At 26.7% G+C, this 24,745-nt stretch overlaps 1 protein-coding gene across 8 annotated transcripts in view; it reads left to right on the top strand.

Annotated features, from left to right (window-relative positions):
- LOC107453844 (mesoderm induction early response protein 1) overlaps nt 1-24,745 on the top strand; it is a 43,956-nt gene that overhangs the window by 7,625 nt on the left and 11,586 nt on the right. For 3 of the 8 annotated variants that reach the window (XM_016070812.3, XM_016070817.3, XM_016070813.3), the window contains exons 4-11: nt 848-1,133; nt 1,836-1,909; nt 3,334-3,366; nt 8,107-8,176; nt 12,178-12,234; nt 14,206-14,303; nt 14,377-14,458; nt 22,437-22,549. In XM_016070812.3, the coding sequence (XP_015926298.1) occupies nt 848-1,133; nt 1,836-1,909; nt 3,334-3,366; nt 8,107-8,176; nt 12,178-12,234; nt 14,206-14,303; nt 14,377-14,458; nt 22,437-22,549 (813 nt within the window). The remainder of the gene's footprint in view (nt 1-847; nt 1,134-1,835; nt 1,910-3,333; nt 3,367-8,106; nt 8,177-12,177; nt 12,235-14,205; nt 14,304-14,376; nt 14,459-22,436; nt 22,550-24,745) is intronic. The other 5 variants (XM_016070815.3, XM_071187779.1, XM_016070816.3 and 2 more) reach the window with 3 other exon arrangements.

Here is a 24,745-nt window from a genome sequence, read left to right as displayed (position 1 = left end):
TACTCAGTTGACATTGCTATTTTACTCACATTATTTAATAATTTTTATTCTTCATAATAATTCATAACTCTTAACTGTTTTTAAGAAGAAGTTTTTAAAGCATTTAAATAGAAATAAATATATATTAAAATGTGCATATATATATATATATATATATGCTTTAAGATTTACGATAACTTTTTATAAGTTAAAATAAAATGAAAATTCAATATCACCTAAGTTCTGGATTTTGAAGAAAGATTTTTGACTTGTCTGTAAAAATTTGGTAATAACTGTTAAGCATCAGAAACTTGCCAACCCTGTATTTAAGTTTATATATTGCATTTTATATTGTGACTATATACTGTGACTCTTAACTATATTATTGGGTAATAAATCTTCAGCCATATGTGTATATATTTCATTTTTTCAACATTTAAATTACTGCTATTCGTAATCAGTAACAAGCATACTGCTTAATTTTAACATAGTATTATAGCAATAGCAAAATGTGTTTTCTTAAGTATTCTGAAAGTTATATTTACTTTTCAGAAATTTCAAAAATTAAATCTTAAGTTTTTCTTAGGGTGACTTTCTTTTCATAAATGATATTTATAGCTTCAATTTTGCATTTAAATAAATTGACTTCAAAAGAAAGTATTATGACTTGAAATTTTGTTTCTTTTCAGGCTTTACTTTTTTTTTTTCATTCTCTATCTTTATTAAAGTTTATGATTAATTTATGGGGTATGATAATTATATTGAAATTTATCATTGTTTCTTTACTTGGAATCTTATTTTTTTTAATTAGGCATTTTAGATGGCATGACACAATAATTTTTTAAATGTTTTACTTATAAATTTTTAGGAAGGTGAAATGCCTTTAAATGAAGTGCTTGCCATGTATGGATATGAATCAGGTTTAGACTTCGAGGAAGGTGGACAAGACGCAACTGAACATGAAAGTGATTCTTCACCAATCGATTCGCCAGAACATACATTAGAAAATCATGACTCTCCACACAGTCTTACTACTCATAGTCTTCCTTCACCAGAATCTGAAAGTAATCCATCTGATGAAAAGATAGAGGACTTTATGAACTTAGTGTTTCAAGAAAATGCAACAATAAGCTGTTCTAGACCTCTTTTAAGATGTAAGCTTTCTAATCTGTTCACTATGTATTATTTTAATCACCTATATTTATGACGTTATTATCTTTTTAGGAGAATAACATGTGTTTGATTGATAATAAAAGTATCAATTACAGTGAAGTATTTCCAATTATACTGTTACAATCTATCTAGAATTACACTTAACAGTATTAACAGGTTAAAATTACTGAAAGATATATGTATCCTGATTATTTTATGACAAATCATATCTTTCTCTCTCCACCAAAATAATTTTTATTTTTTACTGATTAGTTTATATCTTATATAAAACATTCAAAAATAATGAAGAAAATTTTAGAATCATGTTTTATGGATTTTTGATTTGTACCTATTTAAAGCTTCTCCCCAAGAAACATCATTGCCATTGATAGTTGGCATCTTGATATGTTTTTACGTATGTACTTTGCTATGTTTTTTTCTTTCAAAAAATGGCAACCTTGTAGAGTTTTTCTTCTTTTTTTACATTAAAATTTGCTATATAAGAAACAAATACTTATTGCATGTTATGTCTTATATAAACTTTTTGTGTGGGATGTTATAAGAAAATATTTAAAGTATTGAAATTGGTTTACATTAATTTCTTTATACTATCCTGCTGCTTTATAGGATATACAGTGTATCAGAAATTATAATTGCTGATTTTAAATTTATTGTAATGAACTTATTTGATTAAATATTTACAGCTGTTCATCAAGCGAGTGAGTCTTCTGATACTGGGACAGATTACGACTACTCTCCAGATGATGATTGGAGGAAGGTAATTCATTTATGAATAAAATACGTCTATGTAATTTAGTGTAACTGAAATTAGTTATATGCTTTTTTACGTACAATATACTTGAGTTACGTTCAAAATATATTGTGTTAGACAATTTTTTTTTGTAATTTTAAATTTCTTTTCCACAAAATTATTTTATGATAAGAATAAAAAATTAATCTAGATAGTAATAAAGTAACAATATTTTAAATTAATAAGCTTAAGAACTTAATTTTAACCAATATAGTGGCACAAACAAATCTGTGGTTGACACCGCAGAGAATGCTGTATTATAAAGCTGTATTGGTTATATTGGAATATTGTTTGGAAATTAGGCTGTATTATTTTAATTATCACCCAATGAATTTAAAGATTGCATTCTCAAAAGGTTATCTATAATTGTTATACTTTCTAATTTATTTGAAACTTTCTACTTTGAAAAAAAAGAATGTTTTTGCAAATATATTTTAGTGATTTTCAGTAATTATGTGGTTTTAAAATAAAAGATAGCCTCTTGTTTTTAATGATCTTTTTGTAAGCATAAATTACATAACTGATATTTAACTCATGAGGCTATTAATATTATTATTACACAATATACACCTTAAATTGGTTGTGGGTGTGCTACATTCTACATTTAGAGTTGCATACCACACCTAGCTTTTAAATTATTTCTGCAGTTTTAGACGTAAAATAATTGACTATTGTTTTAATGATATAAGAAGATTATATAAAAAGAGATGGCTAAATTAATTTTATGAAATGAACTTTTCACAACTATAAAAAAAAACATCAGTTAATATATTTAAAAATTTTAATTAATCTATAATGGTTGTTACAAGTTAGTGTAGTTTTATAAATGAAACAGTGAAATTAAATTAGAGTTAATTTAAAACCTAATTATACTCCTCTCTAAGATTTAGAGGTGAACAGTTATGAACGATCATGGCTGCAATCCTTTAGTTTTAATTTCTTTTTTTTTTTGTCTCGTCTGTTAACAGCATTTAAACTAAAAAAAAATCTTTTTGAAATAAGGATATAAACCATGGGCAATCAATCTTTTCCATTTCTCTTTGCTTCTATTTATTGTTGAATTTTCTCCCCACTTACCAGTTTCATTATAGCTTAATTTAGCATGACTGCACAGCGGTAGCATATTTTTAGTGAAGGTTTAATAAAAATGAATAGTTAAATTTATCTCCTTATATAATTCACTTAAAAAAAAATATGGAATCACTACACTACCCTAAACTTTTTGATATAGTCTATTTTTTTGTAATAATTCTAAGTTATGTACAAGGCACTTTCCAAAGACGTTTCGGTTTTGCCTTTAAAATTTCCATTAATTGTCAAGTCTTTATAATTAATAAAATTTTTTTGCAGGATTTTTCGCTATTGTAATTTTTTGGTTTTATTCCTTGTAGCATTCGCGGACGAGCGGTGTGTTTCGCTCTTGTGTATGTACATAAATATTATCTTTGTATTCTTCTCGCTTTTCTTTTTTTTTTTTGTTCTGTGACATTTGCTTGTTTGTATTTTGTATGAGAGAATGTATATTTGCATGCATATCTTTTAAAGTTTTGAATGATTTTTTTTTTTAAGTGTCTAGTTTTGTCCTGTTATGTATTTTTTTGGATTAAATTTAAATGTTGGAGTAATGTATTATTATTTGATATTGTAATACAATTTATTTTAAGATATAATTGCTGTTGAATTTATTTTAAGATATATTTGATGTATGTCTATATCAATTTTTGAAATTATCAAATAGCTAACTTTAAAAATGAGATTTTGTTTTTTTGCTATATATCTGTTTTGTTATCAATGATTTTATCTTTCTTCAGGGAAAACCTGGAATTGTCAGGACATTTTATTATGTTTCTAAAAAGCAGAGAATAGTCGGGTAAAGTTAAAATTTTTCTAAAAAAAAAACTTGGAAAATTCCTGTATAATAGCTGGAAAATGACCAGTCTTGGAATTGTCAGTATCAGTAATCAGTTAGTGATATTTGATTTAAATAATCCTAGCACCTATTAGAATTATTTGTTTTAAAATTTTCATATTTTAGTGAAACTTTCATGTTTCCCTTCTCATTTAATGATGTTTTTTTTATTACAAAATCTAATATTTGACATTACAAATAAAATCAAAGTTTTCTGATGAAAAATTACATGGTATAGATAAATATGATCTGTATTTTCATTGCAATTTTCCTGATATACGTGGAAAAGTCGGGGGATTTTTTTCATGAAATATGGTGGAACCCTATTCTTTAAACAAAATGCTCATGTAATTGTAATTTATTTATTGGAGAAAAGATGATTGACGATGTAAAATGTGCTGGAAAAACAATGATTTCAAAAGGGAATTGTCACCAAACAATTTGGTTAAAAAGAGGTTAATACTTCAGTTCAAAATTCGCTGATCGTAAGAACCTTGTATTAAAAACAAATCGGAATTTGAAAAACCATGTGGAAAGAAACAAAAAATGATAGAAAAACCAGACCAGAAAAGTGTTACTTGCGGTTGTGTTTTTCAGTAACTGGTATTTGATTCTTTTTAACCAGTATTTTGATGCTTGATAATCATGAAATCCCAAGCTGGTGTTAAGTATCATTTTGTAATTATTGTTAAAATATTGTGAAGTTTCTTATAAGATTAAATAAAATTAATTTTATTCATTCAATTTTTATATTGTATAACTGTTAAATAACTAATCCAAACTCTTAGTTTTCTTTAAAAAGTATAAAGTACAAAACAGATAGTGTAATTTTCTGTAAATGAGTCATACTAAAACTATATTCATAGTGAATTAAAGTCCTTATTAAAATCTTTTTTTAATATGTTCATTCGAGAAATATGAAGAAGTACCTGCTTTTTTAAGCTTATCATTTTGTGTTTCTCTTTAATAGTTTTCGATTTGTCTTCAGTTATTCAGAAAAAAGGCTTTTTTTTTTTTTTTTTTTGTTGATGTTTTTTCTTTACCAGTTGTCATTTTAATATTTTCTAATGTGATTTAGTCCTATCAACATTTTGCACAGTTCAACTTGGTTTTGTACATTGATGACATTTTGTTTTTGCATGTGTTCTATTTAAAACAATATCTAGTTTTTTTATTGGTTGATTTTCCTTTTATATTTCATTGTTGTCACGATAATGAAACTATAGAAATAAAAAAAATAAAATTTGATTGTTTAAAAAACATCACTGTCTTTTGGTACAGAAACTTTTTTCATTGCAAATTTGTGCTTTTTGCAATTTCAGTGTTGCCACAGACAGCTAAAATGCAACTATTTTTGGCATGAGGTGATCTTTGCCTGAAAAGGCTAAAAAAGCAACTATTTTGAGGATGAGGAGACTATTGGGAGACTTTTTTTTTCTTAAAAATAAAAAATGTTGAAAATTTTGAATTGCAAATTTGAGTATTCACTTTTTAATTCATTCTATCTGCAGATTCCTTTGTAAGTCTATTTAATTTTTTCGGTCACCTTTTCAATAGTTATTGCTTCGAAATTTCGCTTGATTTAAAAATAAAAACAATTTTTAATACGATATTACGATGCATGAATTTTGAATTTGAGTAATCACTTTTCAGAATATGTGTGTGTATATATATATATATATACAGTCAAACCCCGCTATAGTGAACCTTCAAGGGACTGAAATTTCTGTTCACTATAACCGGGAGTTCACTATATCCGTTACGCAGGCAATTTAACTAATGGTTCCCGAACTCCTCCCTTTTATTACACAATATTCAAATAAATGACTGAAAAATATTATGTAGTAGCAAAATAAATGTTTTTTTTTTCATTACTCTTTGTCTTGCGTACAAAAAAAAATTAGTAATCTTTAGCTGATGAGCAATCCTCAACATCAGATAAGGAAAAACTTCCCGAATCTGTGATAATTTTTCCTGACTTTCTGTTATTCCGCTTTTTAATCCTGTCTAACTTGCCATTCAAGCACATAAAAGTAGTCTCATAAAATCGCTTAGCAAATTCGGCGACATTTGTCCAGATACTTCGATTGGTGAACCACTTTAGTAATGCTTCTTCAACATCCTTGTGATCTGCTTTTCTCAACTTCTTTCTGCCATCTAAATTTCTTTCATGAGCAGAAATTATTAATTGCCTATTTTTCCATATGTTACAAACTGCAGATTTGGATAATTTATGTTCCCTGCAAATATCAGCTTAAATGCATCCATATTCAATTTTTCTGATTATGCCCATTTTATCATCAATGGAGAACGTTTTACCTTTACTGCTCGCCATAGTTAAATTTGAGACACTTGTTTGCAGGATTTTTTAAACTGAACTGAGAGCAAAAAGGAGTTGAAATAAGGGCCTTATCAGCACATATTAGTGTCCAACCCTTTGACCAATAATGAATAATTGCCCATTCCCTCTGTCAGAAAATGCTTATTGATCCGACTGACACCTTTATAGGGGCATCGTCTGCCTGGGTTGGAAACATCTGCTTTGTTTGTCTAGGGAGGGGAAAGTGAGATAAAAGAAGCAAACAAGAAAAAATGCTTATCGCTGCATTCCCCTCTATAGATGGTTTTGAAAATTGGTATATGTATTTTTTTTAAGTTGAAATTTCAAAATTATTACAAAAAAGATCAGTTGAAGACAGAAAAAAGTTCATTATATCCAACCTCCTCACTTTTTTGGTTCTCTATATCCACAAAAAATAACATTATCTATGTATAGCAAGGCATGGGACCGAACATTTTGTTCACTATATCTGGGAGTTCACTATAAACCGTGTTCGCTATTGCGGGGTGTGACTGTAGATATTTCCTAGATAAATTATTGATTAAAGGGAAAATTGTGTTAGAACCTTAACGTTTATATAAAAATTATCATATTTGCCTCCTATTTGACTAAATGGATCATGGTATATGACAATTAAGTCATTAACAAAATTTAAGTAATATTTTTGATGAATTTTTGTTCTTATTTAGGCAGCTATTTTCATGCTTTAGGCTACTAAAAGCAACAATTTCGTCCATTTTTTTTCTGTGGCAACCCTGCAATTTTCAAAAAAATTATTATAAGTATTTTTTTAAATGAATATATCTTTTAGCTATTTTATAATCAAAATGTTTTAAATATATGCCTTGAACAATTTTGTTTATTTCAAGTTTTACTGCTTTTATTTCTGTATTCAATTTTTGTTTCTAATTTGCTCTTGGAAAGGAAAGATATATTTATTTGTTATTGTTGATGAAAGAGTGATCCTGTTGCACTCTTTTCTGATTTCAAGCCAGCTTAAAATTTGACTAGGTCATTAAAATAGAAAGGTGAGAATACAGAGAATATTTTCAAATAACAATACTTTATCATAAAGTAAAATAGTTAAATTTCAACAAGTATTACTTTCATTTATTTGTAAATATTTTACTTATTTTTTGGACATCAATTTGACAGTTTGCTATAATTATAGATTTAAATCTATTATAGCAAAATTTATTATATTTAGCTTTTATAAAACCCTAATTAATTATGGATGGAATTTATGAAAGGTAAAATTGACAAACATTTAAAATGGCATCTCACCTAATATTCATAAATGTAATACCTGTGTTTCTGAGACAGTTTCCTTTTCATCAAAAACAACAATTCTATATTGACTGCTGTACCAAATTTTTCTAAATTTGGAAATAATTTCTTTTTATTTTTACTCTCAATTTAATATTGTTACTTTTTAACTATACGTTTATCTCTATAGTGTGATGTAACCTTTGTTTATTTATATAGTTTCCTTTTACTATCACTTGCATTTGTCCTATCCATGAAGGTGTACCTTTGTGACATCAAAATTTGTTTAGATTTTGAATGAATTTTACTATTTGTGACTTTAAATATTTCTTGTCAGTATCAATTTTGTTGCTAAGAATTACTCTCATTATTTTAATAACTTTATAAAAACCATTTGCTTTCTTGCCTTGCAAGCATGGTTTTCACAATGCATTGCAGTTAACTATATAAGATTTTGTAGACATGAAAATTTCAATAAGAAATTAAATCAACTGAAAATGCAAGCATGGTTGCCCTTTGCTTCACTGAAACAAAATAATGCATAATTTATTTGTTATTTTTCTCAGTTGTATCATTCTTATCAATATCAGAAATTATACTAGTAAAGAATGTGATTAACAAATGCTTTATATTCAATTTTATTTTTAGACAATCCAAGTTGGCTCAGATTATCAAGCTGTTGTTCCTGAAGGTCTTTCAAAATATGATGATGCTCCAGGTATTTGCCACAAAATATATTTTTACAATAATTTTATATCTTTCAACTTGTATAGTTTGACTGTACGTGTTTGTTTTCAATTTTCGTTGCTATTTTTAAAACAACTTTTCAATTGAAAGAAGAAAAAAAATATTGCATTGAGTAATTAAATTTGAATCCCTCTTTTACTGGACAAATGAAAAAGATGTTAAGTTTCGTTTTCCTAACTGACTTGTATTGATGAGCAAAAGGATCCGAGTTTTATTACTATGAATTTAGAGATTTTATTATTATGGATATGTAACTGAAATTCAATTAAAAATACTTTTATTTCACACAATTATTTAATACTTTTATTCTACACAATGATCAAGGGGATTATGCTAATATCATTCTCATCCATATTTTTAATCTATCTTTTTTTTCTTCGTAACCAGGGATGTGATTCTTCTGCGGATTTCAGATTTTTCCATATTTTCCGCTCTTTTTTCATAAATTTCCACACAAAATTTTTTTTTATGCAGTAAGTGATATTTTGTTGAAATATTTTTTTTCGCGGAGCGAAAGTATTGAAGCCCCCAATAAACCTTTCTTCACAGGTCAATCTGCAGGCTGGGGTAAAAGTGGTTGACCTTGGTAAAACAATGCCGTCTCCTACTCCAGTACTCTTTTATCTTTTGATGACTAATTCCAAATGCCTGCGTGTTTTGCTCTTTCTTCTTTCCCCCCCTCGTCTATTCAATTGACCAATTCCCTACCATTGCAAATCTGTCTCTCCAAACTTCATTTGAAGCTCTGAGAAGTTGCGTTTCGCACGTGTTCTTGAAAAATCATCATTTTTTTTCCCTCAATAATTTTCTGAAGAATTTTTTTCATACTTAAAATTTTATCTGTTGTAGAAGTATGGCCAGCGTTCGTACCAACACTGATGATCAAAAGTCTGCAAAACGCAGTCTACAGATCAGTCATGTTAATGAAAGACCATCAAAAAAATAAAGAACTGATGAGAAAGTCCGCAAAGGTCCTTTGACCATTAAAGAAATTTTTTTAAAAATGATGTGATACATAAAATCGTGCCTATGCATGATTACTCAAAGTTATCTAAATTATTAAAAAAAATTATTTTAATCAAGATTTCATTTAAGAACATAAGTACCATTTATTTATATTTATTTGAATAGATAATTATGTAATCATTATCAGATTGGCTATTGAATTCATATCATTTTTTCTTTTGCACGTTTAGTGCTACAGTTATAAACTTCCTCTTTTTTGTCTTTTTGTCAACCACATCCTTGCATAACATATTATCGATAACTTAAACCATTGAGAAGAATTTTCTTTTTTAAAAATTTTAAATTAAATTGTATAAAATAAGCTACTAAGCTCAGATAAGCATAAATCAACACATTCATATTATTCAGAAGTTATAAATGACTATTATTGTGCTGCCATCTGCCGATGATAGAGAGAATTGCCGTCGGAGATATAGTGAATGAGATAAAAGAAATTTTAAAGGAAAATTTTATAATGGGAGCAAATATTCCAAAACTTTTAAAATTTAAGAAAAGTCATGCCTTTAAAAATTTAATTATTTAGATAATTGTAAATGGGAATTTATCAGTTGTATATATGCCCCATATGTCATAAAGTAGTCAGGTTATATATTAAAAATGACAACTGAAGACTGGCATTTTAACTTCATGTAGTTTTAACAAGGCTGATGGTGCTCCGGCAAAAATCCGGATTTCCGGAATTTTCGCCAACAGTGATCTGGAAGTTTCCGGAGATCGAAGTTTCAGACGTTTCAAAAAATCATTGATCACAAAAGTTTCCGGAAATCAAATTTTCAAAGGTGGAACTTAAAAACAGAGTTTATTTTATTTGTTTGTAACAGAGAGCCAGATACTTTATAATCTTATATTCAAGATTAATATTCATTTTTTATCAGTAAATAGTTATTATAATCATAAACTCAAAAAAGAAAGACATATTTGTAAATTTCAATTACTTCTCCAGGTCATCATAGGTATGTGTAAATGATATAGGTATGTGTAAAATTTTAAATATATTTTAGGTAAACTAAGAAATATTGAGAAAAAGGAAAAAAAAACTTGTTTAAATTATTTTTAAATTTTTTGATTTGAACCTTTTTTTTTATTTAAGAAATTTTCCGAAATTTTGACTTGGACTCGCAATCACCCCTGATGTAGTAAAAGAATTGATCTCATTGAACTTTTAAAAAAAGCAACCGAACATTAAAAGTGTTATTTAATTTTCATTTTATTAATTAGCACTTAATTGATATAAATAAATTATAGTTAAATCTAGTAAAAAAATTGACCTCATTGAATATAAAAAAAGCAACTGACCATCAAAAGTGTTATTTTTGAAAACATAAATAAATAAAAAATCTCCTTCTTTGCATCCGCGGTTGCTCAAACCAGGGAAATCTTCAGGTTAAAAATACAAAAAAAGAATCGAAATTCAAAACAATTAAAATTTAGAAACAAAAAAGAACAGAAATATACAAAATACAGACAAGGAAAACGAAGTAAATAAACAAACACTAGTTTACTGCGCATGCGTGGTTACTCTAACCGAAAATATCTTTAGGTTGAAGTTAGTGAACTCTGGGTTAAAGTAACTCGCAGTTACGTACACGGTGAAATTAAATTTCGGAATCTAACCTGGAGTTGCTCTCATAAAAGCTGTTTTGAACTGTGACTGAGGGTTAGGGTCAATGGTGAATACGGGCGTTAGTCATTTTTCTAATTTAAAATTACTGTAATTTTATATTTTAAAATTATTGTTATTTCATAATTTGAAATTGTTTGCATTTCGAAATCATGCTTTTAAGTAGTTAAAATTTTTATGGCTTTTAAATTAAAATAATTGAAATAATGAAGTAGTTAGTGCCAGAATGAAATGCAATGTATTTGAGTCAAGGTATGTAAAGGTAAATTATCATGAACACCTAACCTCTCTTATTAACATAATCACCAATTATTACAATTACACCAGATATTACAATTAAGTAGGTACTAATAATTAAGTAAATTATATTAGGAAATTTAATATTGTCAGATATTGCTAGAACAATAAATAAATTCAATTTTAAAGGTTATGAACAAAGAAGAATTTAACGACTGAAGGATTTTAAAGGAAATTAATAAAAATTGAAGGGTAGTGTGATAGTTTAGGAAATGTGATTGCACATAAGGTATGTAAACCCAATAGGTTCAGTAGTCAAATTATGTGAGGCTGACAATGAGCAGATTGTTAGCATGAAAATTTAAAAATAAGGTGGAACAAAATAAATTAAAAGTTAATGAATTGTGATAATTAATTAAATGACTGACCATATATAGACAGAAACCATATATAAACAGAAACATTTAAATCAGTAACTGAATGTGTCCAACTGAAATTACTCATGCCTTTAAATAACAAAATATATTCATTAGTTTATTGCAGATATAAAGAAAATGAAAGCATAAATGATGAAATTTTTTTGGACATATTTTATTTAAATTTATTCTTGTATATATTTTTTTTTTATGTCATAACATGTGAACGAAGATATAACACATACTTGAGTCAATTGAAGAGAGTCAAATTTAGGTATGATCCCTAAAAGTGAAGGAGAGTTATAAAATAAGTTAAGATTCTTTTCCAAAAGAGGAGTGAAATTTGGATAGGTAAAAATATTTTATTTTCATTAAAATTTTGTAAAAAATATCACTTGAATATATTGGACAAAAGGATATAAATATCTTAAAATTAAAGATAAATAAAAGGTTAAATAACTAAATGAAGAGATTTAAATAAATAATAATTATAACATTATACAAACTGTAATTATGTCTATTTTCAAATTCTATAAATATTGAACTTTCATTTATCCATGCTTGACTTTCATATATACGAGCTTGATTACTATAGGATTGGCTGTCTTGAGTGAGCAAGAGTCTATTTACTTTATTGCAGTCAATTTTACTGAAGTTGAATTTATTTTTCAGCTTATGAGAATGAAGACAGATTACTATGGGATCCTACAGCTCTTCCGGATGAAGAAGGTAGGTAGAAAATATAAGTTGTTTTAGGGTCATATGGTAAGGTTTATTTTCTTTTTTCGGAAATTTTATTTAAAAATTGCGAAAGAGTTATGTAAGAAAAGATAGATACATTGTTGCTAGGATATATATATATATATAGAGAGAGAGATACATGCTTACAGAGAGAGGGGGGGGGGCTTTTTTAACCGCTTAGATTAAAATATACCATTTGTATGACAATTTTTATAGATGAAAACTGTTAATAAGTTATAAAATAAGGTTATTATTTTGGCTCCTATATTATTCATAACTATATGCATGCCTACTCCAGATCCAAACTATTCAGAGCAATTATAGATTTTTATGTGTGGTTGTAATGCGCTTGGAACAGCTCTCTTTATTGGTCTTGCAATGTTATAACAAATCATTACAGTGTTGTTTTACAGAATAAAAAGTTGTAGTATAATTTGAAATTTTTTTTTTTTGTCATCATTCTCTTTTCATGCCCAGTAATACCCCCACATAAGGTCCTCAGTCTTATTCTCCACTCTTTCCTGCTAGCTGAAGTTACTCTTACTTTTTTCCAACTGATCCATCCAACCTCATTTCTCACTTTTTTCCATCATCCTAGGCCAAATTAGTTTTGACATGTCCTCTTTGTCGTGTTCCCTCTAATGTACAGTTGAAGGTGACACTAGGAATTCTATCTCTATCCAATCTTAATATGTAGCCGTTAAAGCTCCTTTTTCTAATTTTAATTTCTTTATTTATGTGTTTTATTTGTATTGTTATTGGTAATATTTTGTAATTTTCACATGATTTGTTATATTTCTTTTCCGTTGTGTCTTAACTTTTTCTTTGTACACTTTATATTCTAATAAAGTATTCCAATAGAATACTGAAAAACAGTATGTCCAGAATAATGTTACAACCCACTAAAGCGAGGAAATAGTTCCATGGTGAGCAGAAATCTCTCAGAAAGGGAGAGCTATTGCATATGCACATTTTTTCATTTGTGAGTTGCCGAAGAGAATGTAACATAGCATCGTGACACTTTCTATTGAGCTTACTTTCTGAATGACTAATTGTAATTATCATTCACTATACAGCAAAAATTAGATGACACTGCAAACAAAAAGTTTCTATCAATTTCCAATTTAGCATGATTCAGATATATTTTTTTTAATAATTTACAACAATGAAGAAGATGTTTTATTAAACCATGCAAAGATTAAGCTTTAAGAAATAAAATGTAAAAGATATTTTCTGATTTGTTTTTTGATAAATTTGAATTAAAATGTCAGTAATATTGAAACTTATCACAAAAATTACAATTAAAAAATAAATGAATATAAATTACTTGAAGTGTGAACAAAATGAAAAAGCAATAACAAAAAAACTTAAAAAATAAGGTTGAAATGGAGTTTTGCTCAACTCTGAAAAATATTAAAAAAATAGAAATTGGGAGGCCAAACATGTAAATTAAATTATAACATAATAAAAAATTTCTTGGAAAAAATCATTTAATTTTTTTTGCACTATTACTTAAATAAAGGGGAAGATCAATATATCTAAAATCTATACATAAAAGTGCTTAACAAGTTTATAAATGTAATAATATAATTTACCATCTGAAATTTTTGTAACAAAAGTTTGATTTCTTTTCAATATAAAACCAAATGAAGCTTGAAACTTTATTTTATTCTACATAAAATAAACTTCGTTGTGGCATTGTTAAAGAAACTTACAAACCTTTTTCTCTAAGTTAGCAATCATTGAGAAATATTGCTTTTTTTAAAAATTTTCTTTGTGAAAAGCTATTTAAACTGTAGAAAAAAAACATGAAGGTGATGTATAAATCACTAAGCAAATCTATTAGCGAACAATGGGGAATAGTGTTTAAATTTTTAACTAACACATATGTATTTTAATATGATGTTTATTTTAATAAAAATTGAAATGTATATTTTTGATTGTAATTCTAACCTGTAGTTGAAGATTATTTGCGTCAGTGCCGTCAACCCAAAGGGACCAATGGAAGTAATATAGGTACTGTGCCTACAGGAGGCCATGTTCGAGATGATGAGCAGGTATGCATGTTAATTTAAATCTAAAAAGAATTTTTGTTCTTACATTCTCTTATAATAAAAATATTTTTATTAGGCATTATTTCTATTGTTACAATGTGGGCATAACAAAGAGGAAGCTTTAAGAAGGCGGCGTATGCAGCCCTGCCCTGTTCCTGGTAAGCTTTTTTTTTCTTTATAGGACTCGTAATTATTATTTTTGTAAACAGTACAAGTAAGTGTAATTATAGTGGCTGCCCCCCCCCCCTCATGGCAGAAACGCGGTGATATTATCGTAGAGCGTTGCAGAGTTCTTGCAGAGAGATTTTTCTTTTAAAAAGAAAAAAAAATTCCTTTTCTTTTCTACAGAAGTTTACACGTAATATTTGAATCATGCATTTAGACAATCACTTTTTGACGCGCTTAATTTACGCTGATAGTATTGTAAATCGATCATCGATGTAATATTTCGATTGTATTTTTGCCAGTTATTCATATTGATTTTCACGTGGTTTTTAAATTTCTTGATATATTTCGATCAATATGGAAAGTTCAAATCGTGCATTTAAGTATTTACTTTTTAAGGCAATTATTTTATCCATTTTTTGGAAGTTATTGCTATTGATTTCTCAATAGTTTTTAAATCCGATTTTTTTTATACAATATTACAATTATTTATTATGCATTTAAGTTTTTTTTGTAAACGCAGAGCTTTTGTTAATTATTTATTAAATTAAATTAGTAATTATTCATTGTTAATTAGTAGTTAAAAATTAAATTAGTACCATATATGTTAGTTACTATTAAAAGTATATTGCAGAAACATTTTAGTGCTTGCAAGTTTTCGTCGCAGATAGCTTGAAAAATTCTGCCACAGGGGTGGCTGCTATTTTATTAAATTCGCTGATAAGAAAAATATGAAAAATCAAAATGATGATTTGTCAAAATGCTTTAGATTTTTTAAGATTTTACTGCTACTGATTTATGAAATGCTTTTTTAACAAAATTCTATCCTCTTTTGAATGTTAATGTCATTTATGCTAGTGGGAAAAACCTTTTCTATCTATTCTTTAGGCACTATTTAAAACTTTTATTAAAGTGGACCTTATAATTTTTTTCCTCTTACTCCTTTTTTTTACCATGCAAACCTTGATATCACAAACTTTGATAACCTAAATTTTTCGATATCACTAAAAAAAGTGATTTCCCAATACATTGTCTATGTTAGTAATAAAATGGCTTTTTTAGTCAAGTCTTGATGCACTTTTGATTTCGCTAAATATTTTTTGGTCACTTTTTCTTTTTTTTTCTTCCAAATTTCTGAAGAATTTAAAATGTGTTCTTGAACTCCAGTTTTTCAAGGCTGTTTTTGAATAAATTTTAAATCATTTCTTGAACCCTAATTAAATTTGCCTCATATGTTCCACAAGAAGTTATTTGAATCATCAATCAGTAATGAAGTAGACATGCAAGATATATGTGCCTAGATAATAATATCTGCTCATAAGATTAAAAAGAATTTAATGTAATGAATTCAAAAGAAATTAACATTTATGAGGAAGTAGTTATTGTGGGCTGCAAAGTAGTCGTATGTTGTGATTGGAAGAATTGTAAATATTAAACTAAGTTAAAATATTAAAAGATCATTAGAAAAAAAGATGAAACAGAATTTTTGCAAAATATAAAATCAGACAAAGAAGCAAAGATATTGACATCGTTTGAAGTAATTATTTTAAAAGTAAATACTCGTTATACAGTTATTATTATGTTAACTAAAATCTTAAAATTATTTAAAATTCAACTAAAATATTCAATTTTGAGAGTCTCAGACTTTTTGATTTTTCCCTTTGAGTATGTGATATCCTGATTTGACTGTATTTTAAAAAAAAATGCTTTAATTTTATAAAATATGAAAACAAAACAACTTATTCCTTATGTAATTCCTTATTCTAAGGATTGTTTATTTTGCATATATACATTGATTTTATTATAAAAATAAGGTTGCAACAATATAATTGGACATAATATGTACTATGGCTATAATACCTAAAACAAATATGGCTATAATACCTATGCCAAAAGTCAAAAGAGCATATATGCGCTTTTGGCATAGTGACCTGAAATTTTTTGTGCATATCTGTAAGTATATTGCTAATGTATGAGTTAATAATTTAGTGCAGCAGTTCCCAACCTTCTTAGTTATGCAGACCGCATGCACTGTTTTATCATAATTTAATGATTTGATGACTAACTGGACAAGCTAGCCTAATCATTAAATTACTATAAAACAGCATTTTTGAGCCTATTTTAATTGAGCTCTTGACAATAACTAATTGCAACTAATAACTAAGGCCTGGTTGGGCCCATGTCAAAGAGATTGTGGGTTCGATCCCTGCCGGCCGAAGACTTCCGTGTAGTAAATGGTGACTGGCGCACGTCACAATATGTCGGGTCACTAAGCCCTCCATATCCCATAACATATCAAAACCTCTGGGGGTACTGATCTTGGAACTCCTTTGTCTTCTGAATTGGGATCAAAATTACAAGGCTACGGAGTTATACTTTAGTAGTCGTAAACCCAGAATTGGGTCGGCTGTTCAACGACCATTATAAAATAAAATTGAAATAATAGTAACATGGAGCCATGATGACTCAGGGGATAGAATGTTTGCATTCCGATGAGGTGAACCCAGGTTCGAATTCCAACAATAGCTGGTCGATAAGAATTCTGTGTCCGGCTCGCGCTGACCACAGTGCTGACTTAAAATATCCTCAGTAGTAGACGGAACATGGGTTTAGAGTCTCCTTGCCATCAGGCTAACCGTTGGTTTCCCTTTACATGTAACGCAAATGTGGGTCAGTTCCATCAAAAAGTCCTCCACGAAGGCAAATTTCTCCTAATACTTAGTCCAGGTATTCTTTTGACTTTTGGATTGGGTTCAAAATTGCAAGGCTATGGAGTTAAACTTTAGAAGTCGTAAACCCAAAAAATAGGGTTGGCTGTTCAACGACAGTTATAAAATAAAATATATAGTAACATAAAATGAAAATATTTTTGAAAAATAGTCCAAGTTTAAAGGCACACGGACAACATGTCAACAATAGGAAATCACCCCTAGCAGCGTGAGATCACATTTCTGGTCATGGTTTCCTAGGAAATTCTTATGACATGCCCTATCCTCAAAGAAGTTTGTCGCGACATTTACGGGACACCCTGTATATATATATGTGTATAATGTGCACACATCAGCAATTGGAAAAAGATTCTGTGCTAGAAGAACTTTTAAGATAATAACTTTATCGTATTCACTTAGTAGTTCAAACTATAAGAAAACTCAAAAGTGTTTTAAAAAAAACCTTTATGAATGCGGCCTTCCACTAGAAGGTTAATGCACCAGTTTGTATATAATATATATAATATATAACCAGTTATATATATAATANTATGTGTGTATATATATATATATGTATATATATATATGTATATATGTATGTATACATATATGTATATATAAATATATATACTGTCCAGCTATTGTCTGGTGGAACTAATAAATCTTTCTTTTTTCACTTAAATTTTTGATTTAAGGAAATCAAAAACTAAAACTTGAAAACAAAATTTAACGTTTTATTCTTAAAATTATTTCAGGATTTTTTAAGTTAGTAGTCAAATGCAAATAAAATCAACAGTATGTCAAATGCAAATAAAATCAACTCAATCATTCTTAATTTTTTTGTTAAATTGATTGTGTGTCGAATTCAGAATGAATTAACTGACGCAACCAAATCAAATCCTACAGCGCATGTGAGATTAGATTTGAAGCCAAATTATTTATTTTTTACGTATTTATCAATATGATACATTAAATACATAATAAGATGGTGCAAAATTATCTATAATTGTACATTTAGTCAGATCAGGCAGAATTGTCTCTGATATTTAAAGATTAAATAAGAAAGAAAATAGATCACGGCTGTAGTTTTAACATTTTCTGCTTAAAGAAGTTTATCAAAAATAAATAAATATTATAATTATAAATAAATTTCGATTTTTTAATTTATTTATTTATTTTTTGCATTGGAATTTACTGAAGAAATATAATTTATGTTTTCATTTAGGAATTTTTACACAGTCCGATTTTTGAAGATGTTTTTTATTTCGGAATTTGTAAATTATATTATTTTTATTATTTCAAAGTTGATTTAGTCAAAAATTATTATACTTATTATATTGGACAAATTTTGCAAAAATATAATTTAGTCTGTCTTCAACTCAAACAGTTATGTTAATTTTAAAACTAAAAATATTTTGTGGTATATTTATTTTCTTGTTTTTAGAAATTCAAGTGACACAAGACTCTAGAATAATTGATCTGTCATTGAGTATGCCACAATACACTACAGAACACAATCGATGATTATCAATAAATACAAAATAAATTGCCCTGAATAATCCGGAGCATTACTGATATTTAATAATGTTGCAAACTTTCCTCAACTTTTTTCGAAAACTGAGTCACAATCAAATGTATTATTTGATATGTATTCCTATTTTCATAAAGAATTATTTGAATCTTGTTGGAGATTTCATTAGTGTTTCTGAAATTTCATTATTTTCAAATATCAGAATTATGTTTTATTGTATTTATAACAGTTTATGGTATGTAATATTTTCTTTTTTATTTGTTTTATCCTTTTGAGTATTAAAATAAAACTCCCCCTTCAGAAAAAAAAAAATTCACAAATGTCCAAGCATTGTTTTAGGACAGCATCTGATTCAAGATTATTTACGAAAATTTTTATAATTTACAAACATGATTTTTAAAGCAAATATTAATTTTTTTAATGGGTTGCAATGCATTATTCTTTTAATTTTATTTTATAAAGTATTTTATCTTAATTTTCTGATATTACATTTTTTACTTTGCACTTTCAGTTATAATTTTGAAGCACATCCTGTTTAATTATTTTTTTTATGAAATACTTTTTTGGCTGTTAAAAATTCAAAAAATCGTAATCTGGGAGACTTAGGTTACTTGATTAACTATTGGCAGTTATTAAAAATTTGACCAGCAAAAAATTAAATTCATTTTTTTTAAAGTTATTATTTATTTATTTATTTTACAATAACAGCAATAAGAATCTCACAAGGCTTGAAAGGTTGACAATTTGATTGCAGGCAGTTGCAAAATACTTATATTAGCTTCCACTTTCATATTAAAATTTGAAAACTAAAATTGTTGCTTTATTTTGTATAGATGTAGTAGAAATAAAGTATTTTTGTATTACTATAAGTAAATGATAAAGCTAAAAAAGCATGGCAAAGTTAAGAAAGTAATTTTTTTTTCATTAATCAGATATGGGTTTAAAAAACTAAATCTACGGCTCCATTTTAATATTCATTTCATATTTACGTTATGATCCATCTTTGACTTAATTACATTTTTAAAAATAAATCTATAATTTTTATTTTATATTGGTTGCTTTTATTAAAACTTGTTATTATCAAGTTTATCATTTCATACCTGCCAAGTCTATTGTTTTTTAAGGAAGACTTCTGTATTTTACGACTATCTCCTGTTTACTTGTATATTCTCAAATTTATTATGCATAATATGCATAAATTATAGCTAGACAATTAGATTATGCTAACTTTTTTTTAATACGAGATGAATTTTCTATACGAGATCTTAGAATGTTATTATTTTAAATGTAGTCGCTAAAATTTTATGAAATTCATTTCTTTGATTTATAATAAATCCCTATCAAATTTTTAAAAAATCCCCTTCTCCAAAAAATTTTTTAAAAAAATATGTAAATATTTTTCTATATAATAAATTCTATTTTTATTACTTTTAATTTTGGGTATCACTTTAAACATAGCTGTAAATGTCAAATAGAGTGCATATAAATGAAATACAATTGTGTACATACTGCAATTTTTGCTAAAATCTAAACAAATTAAATTTTTTCTGTAAATTGGGACATAATCTGTATAGTTGAAAAAATAAAGTCATGATGTATCATTACTACTTAACAACTTTTTTTTTATTTCTTTTAAACAAATTCAATTTTTATTGTATTATTTGATAGCTTCAATACCATTGTGTGCACAGAATAAGTTTTAAAAAAAAAGTGGAATTAGACAAAAATAATTTTTAAAATAAATATGATAAATAATTCATGCTTTAAAGAATCTGTTTACCTCCATCATTCACTTTAGTAATTATCTTGTATTTTAGTAATTATCTCTCTTCTTCCTCTCACTCGCAACATTTTTATATGATCCTTAATACTTATTCCCAAATAATTCACCATAAACCAAGATATTTTTTAGCTAACTGTCTTTATACTGAAGTAAATTTTTGGTCTACAGTGGAGGTTATTATTTTTTAGTGCTTAAAATTTTCAGTTTTTTGGATTACTTAGAAATTACTTTTATTTTAAAAATTCTCCCTTTTGTGTTTTCGTTAATTTGTTTTAACCCTCTTTTCTGATGCATGAACTTCAAGTTTAATGAAGGAAAGTAGAGCAGTTCACTTTTATAACATTTCTTTAAATACAAGGGGAGAAAAACAAACTGTAGAGAATCAAACCTTTCTTACTGATTTCTATTCTCTGTAGTACTAACATTTCCTTATTTTGTTTTTTTCATTTCAAATTGCTTACTAATCTTTTTTTTTTCTGTAAATAAATGCTTTTCTTTTTTGATTCTTAACTTTACATAAGTATTGCATGTTTTTCTTTAGGAGATTGAAAGTAGACTTAATCTCATTTTTTCCTTTCCAAAATACTAAGCTGTCTATTTTTTATGTATTTGTTCCTTTTGTGCTATGAGTATTATCCCCTATATTTAAGACAAAGTTTTATAAAATTTTTAACTGAAGTTTTTATTGTAAGTATTAATAAATATATGATAAGTATATATAAAAAGAAATACTATATAATAATAAGTAATATACAATAATAAGTAATATGTACTAAGAAAGTATAAATAAATGTACCACATCAATCAATTCACTTTCCACATCCAGTAAAACACACATACTTACTCATATTCATGGTATATCTCACTCAGTTTTCGATTAAAAAAAATTATTTTATTTGAAACACATTGGAAAATTAATAATATTAAAGACTTCAATTAAAAATTTTTGTGATTATGGATATTTTCTACATATATAATTTTTTCTTTAATTGCTTTTTCAGATATTTTATTTATCACTATCAGAGTTAGTAATTAGTGTTTGCTGTTCATATTTTACCACCCGAAATCCTATTTTCAGTTGTGTTTTTAACATCATCATCTGTGGATTAAAAAAAAATTTTTTTTAATCTTTTTACTAATTAGTGTTAAAAAAAACTATTTAAGGGGTTACATATTTAATATTACAATCTGCCAATACTTTTTTTCCGAAGTTTTTAATCAATCCCAGTCAAAATTCTAGGCGAGAGCTTTTGGAAACTTTCATCACTAGGCTCAACCAGCCAGGAATGATAATAGAAAAATAGTTTTTTAAAATACTCTATTTTCAATGTAAGTAAATACAACATTTCAAAAACTAACACACTAATATATAATGAAATATTTCATTTTTGAGCTCAACGAATTTTACAAGGTTTTTTTATTTTATCCAAAATATATGTTTACATGCAACTTTGCCAAAATGTACACTTTTTTCTTCAAATTTGTCAATCTAGAAAAAGTGTAAAATTTCAATATGAGCCGTTGTTAGGTTTAGAAAAATTGCATCATCCCTAAAAGTTCTTTTAAAATTCAGTTCCTAATGGATAAATTAAAATAAGCTAAAAGTTTTATAAAATGATGCTCAAACTTACGCTTTAAATTAAATAATTCCTTAGTTACAGTAAAGGAAATTTTTTCTATAAAAATCATGCCCTTTTTTCCTTTTAACAATCACAATTCCCTAACTGCTTTTTTCTTTTTTCAATCCACTTTAGATTAGATAAAAAAAAAAAAGACTTTTTTTAATTTGAAAATTTGACACCCAGATTGATCATGTCTCCTTTTACTTTTTTATTTTTTTAATATCTCTGATCATGACATTTAATATAAAATTTATGCTTATCTCTGATATTTGTTTTTGTTGAAATATTCTATTATACTTTGTTTCTAAGAATGTGTTTTTCTCTTAGTTTGTATTTCTTTTAAAGATACCATGAGTTTATGGTCTGAAGATGAATGTAGAAGCTTTGAAGCTGGAATAAAGCTCTACGGAAAAGACTTTCATTTAATACAGCTTAATAAAGTATGATATTTTTAAAGCATCCCTTCTTTAGTGTTCTGTTACATTTTTATACTGCTAAATCTATGAATAATTAATTGTGTTTGATAATATTGACATTAACAATAAAGTTTGAAATAAATAATCTTAACGTCTGTTAAAATTATTTTTAAGTTAAATTAATTTTTAATAAAATCAGAATATAATTTTTTAATATTACCTTTTAGCATATTTAATTCAAACAGCTTATTGCTGATATATTTAAATTATATGAAAGAAATTGGTTTCCTAATAAGTAATTGCCACATTTGTTATATGACAAAACATTTTATTTACATTTTGAGAAAACGAAGGTAATTTTTTTTCCAAATTAAATGAGAATCTTATGGGAAACTCCTAAAAAATCTCTAAGGAGTCATTGCATTTCAAATTAGTCACCATCATGACAAAAAATTTTTTCTAAAATTTGGTATGAAGTCATGGTTAGCATGGTTTATGAAGTCATGGTTAGCATCTGTGCTAATTTTTAAATTTTTATTATAAAAATCACTCAGATAAAAACATAATAGATCAATTTTTAAAAAAAATGACAAACATGCATAGAAATGGCTACAAATTTTTCTATGAATGTAGTGGTGTGAAAATTCAAAATTTGTTGTAAAACTTAGGCCTTTTTATTCATCCCTTTGTATGAGTTTCAAGATCATTTATAATTTGGTCTTGAATATTACAAAGCATGCCTTTTTAAAAATTATTGAACAAAAAAAAAAATTTTTCTCAAATATTTTACACACCTAATATGCTAATTATTTAATTTTAACTCTTAATCAAGCTGCAAACATAAAAAGGTACTTTCTTTGAACTAATATACTTATAAAAAAAAAAAAAAAAAAACTTAATTATTGACAATGTAGGGGTTAATCATAATCTGGAAATTGTGGATCCCAATGGTTTAGTATGAAGAAAAAATGAAATTTTATGTACTTTAAGGTTTTACTTTTTTTATAAAATTACTTTTATCTTAAAGCTAATTATCTCAATCAAAATATTTTGCAGCCATTTATAAAACTCATACAGTGCACAAAATAAAAAGAAAGAAAAACTCTAAATAATTTATATTCTGTTGATCAGAATTTTTCGAATTACTTACCAATCTTAATGGTTCAAAGCGATGACCTCAAATGTGCTATTAATTAATTCAGGTTATATTTTGTTACGAAATCTGACACAAAAAATTTTTCTCTCTAAATAAACATATTTTTTTTGTTGGATTTTTGACCATAAGAATGTGAGAGGAGGGGCGGCTGCAGTCAGAAAAATATCAATGAAATTTTTGGCTCCTTAATCCTTACTTTATTTTTTGAATATTTTGCTATATCTAGGGATGTTTTTAGGCAAATCTAAAAACTTTTTACTCAAAATTATGAAATTAATTTCAGATAATTCCACGCATAAAATAATTTTCAATAATTGTTTTTTATTTTAATAATGGTTGAAAAAAAATTTGCTCCACTTTAAACTGTACTTATAAATTACAAAATATGGATGAAATTGATCAAATGGTTCTTGAGAAATAAAAGTTACTTCTTTTAGAAGTAATGTCTTTTTAAAATTTTATTGCACCAATTTCATTCAAATTTTATGTTTTGTCACTTAAATTATAGTTTAAAATAGCATGATATGGTATCCTATAATTTGGAAAATTTTCGATCATTTTTATATCAAGTAATTTTTAAAAAGATTATTTTTAATACAAAATTATCTTTAAATAACATGCAAAAAGTGAAATCAACATTAAGGGTGCAAAACTTATCTCAGTTCTCCTGACCAACTCTGGGGACTATTATTTTCCAGATGCAAGCTACCTCCTGCAGCTTTTTGATGTTCAAAATTCCAAATCCTTGAAAAAATGGAGCTTTTAATGTATTATGTGATATTTTGTATCAAAAAATTAATTTCTATGTGAAAACACAGAAGAAAAAACTCAAAATAGTTACTTTTGGATTAGTCAGAAGTTCCATCTATGAAGATTTACCCATAATTATTTAAATTTCCTTATCAAAATTATAGTCTTGCTGTTGAGTAATGAAAATTATGGTTTTTGAGAATTTTCATAATAGCCTGTTTAAAATAAGACCTTTTTACCCTTAACCACTGAGAGTTACGGAATTTGGATCTTTGCAGCTAATCTACAATTTTTTTTCTTCTACTAAAGCAATT

The sequence above is a fragment of the Parasteatoda tepidariorum genome, chromosome X1 (assembly GCF_043381705.1).
Source record: "Parasteatoda tepidariorum isolate YZ-2023 chromosome X1, CAS_Ptep_4.0, whole genome shotgun sequence".
NCBI classification, from domain to species: domain Eukaryota; kingdom Metazoa; phylum Arthropoda; class Arachnida; order Araneae; family Theridiidae; genus Parasteatoda; species Parasteatoda tepidariorum.
Note: the sequence above shows the minus strand (reverse complement) of the source record. Positions and strands in the feature narration are given on the sequence as shown.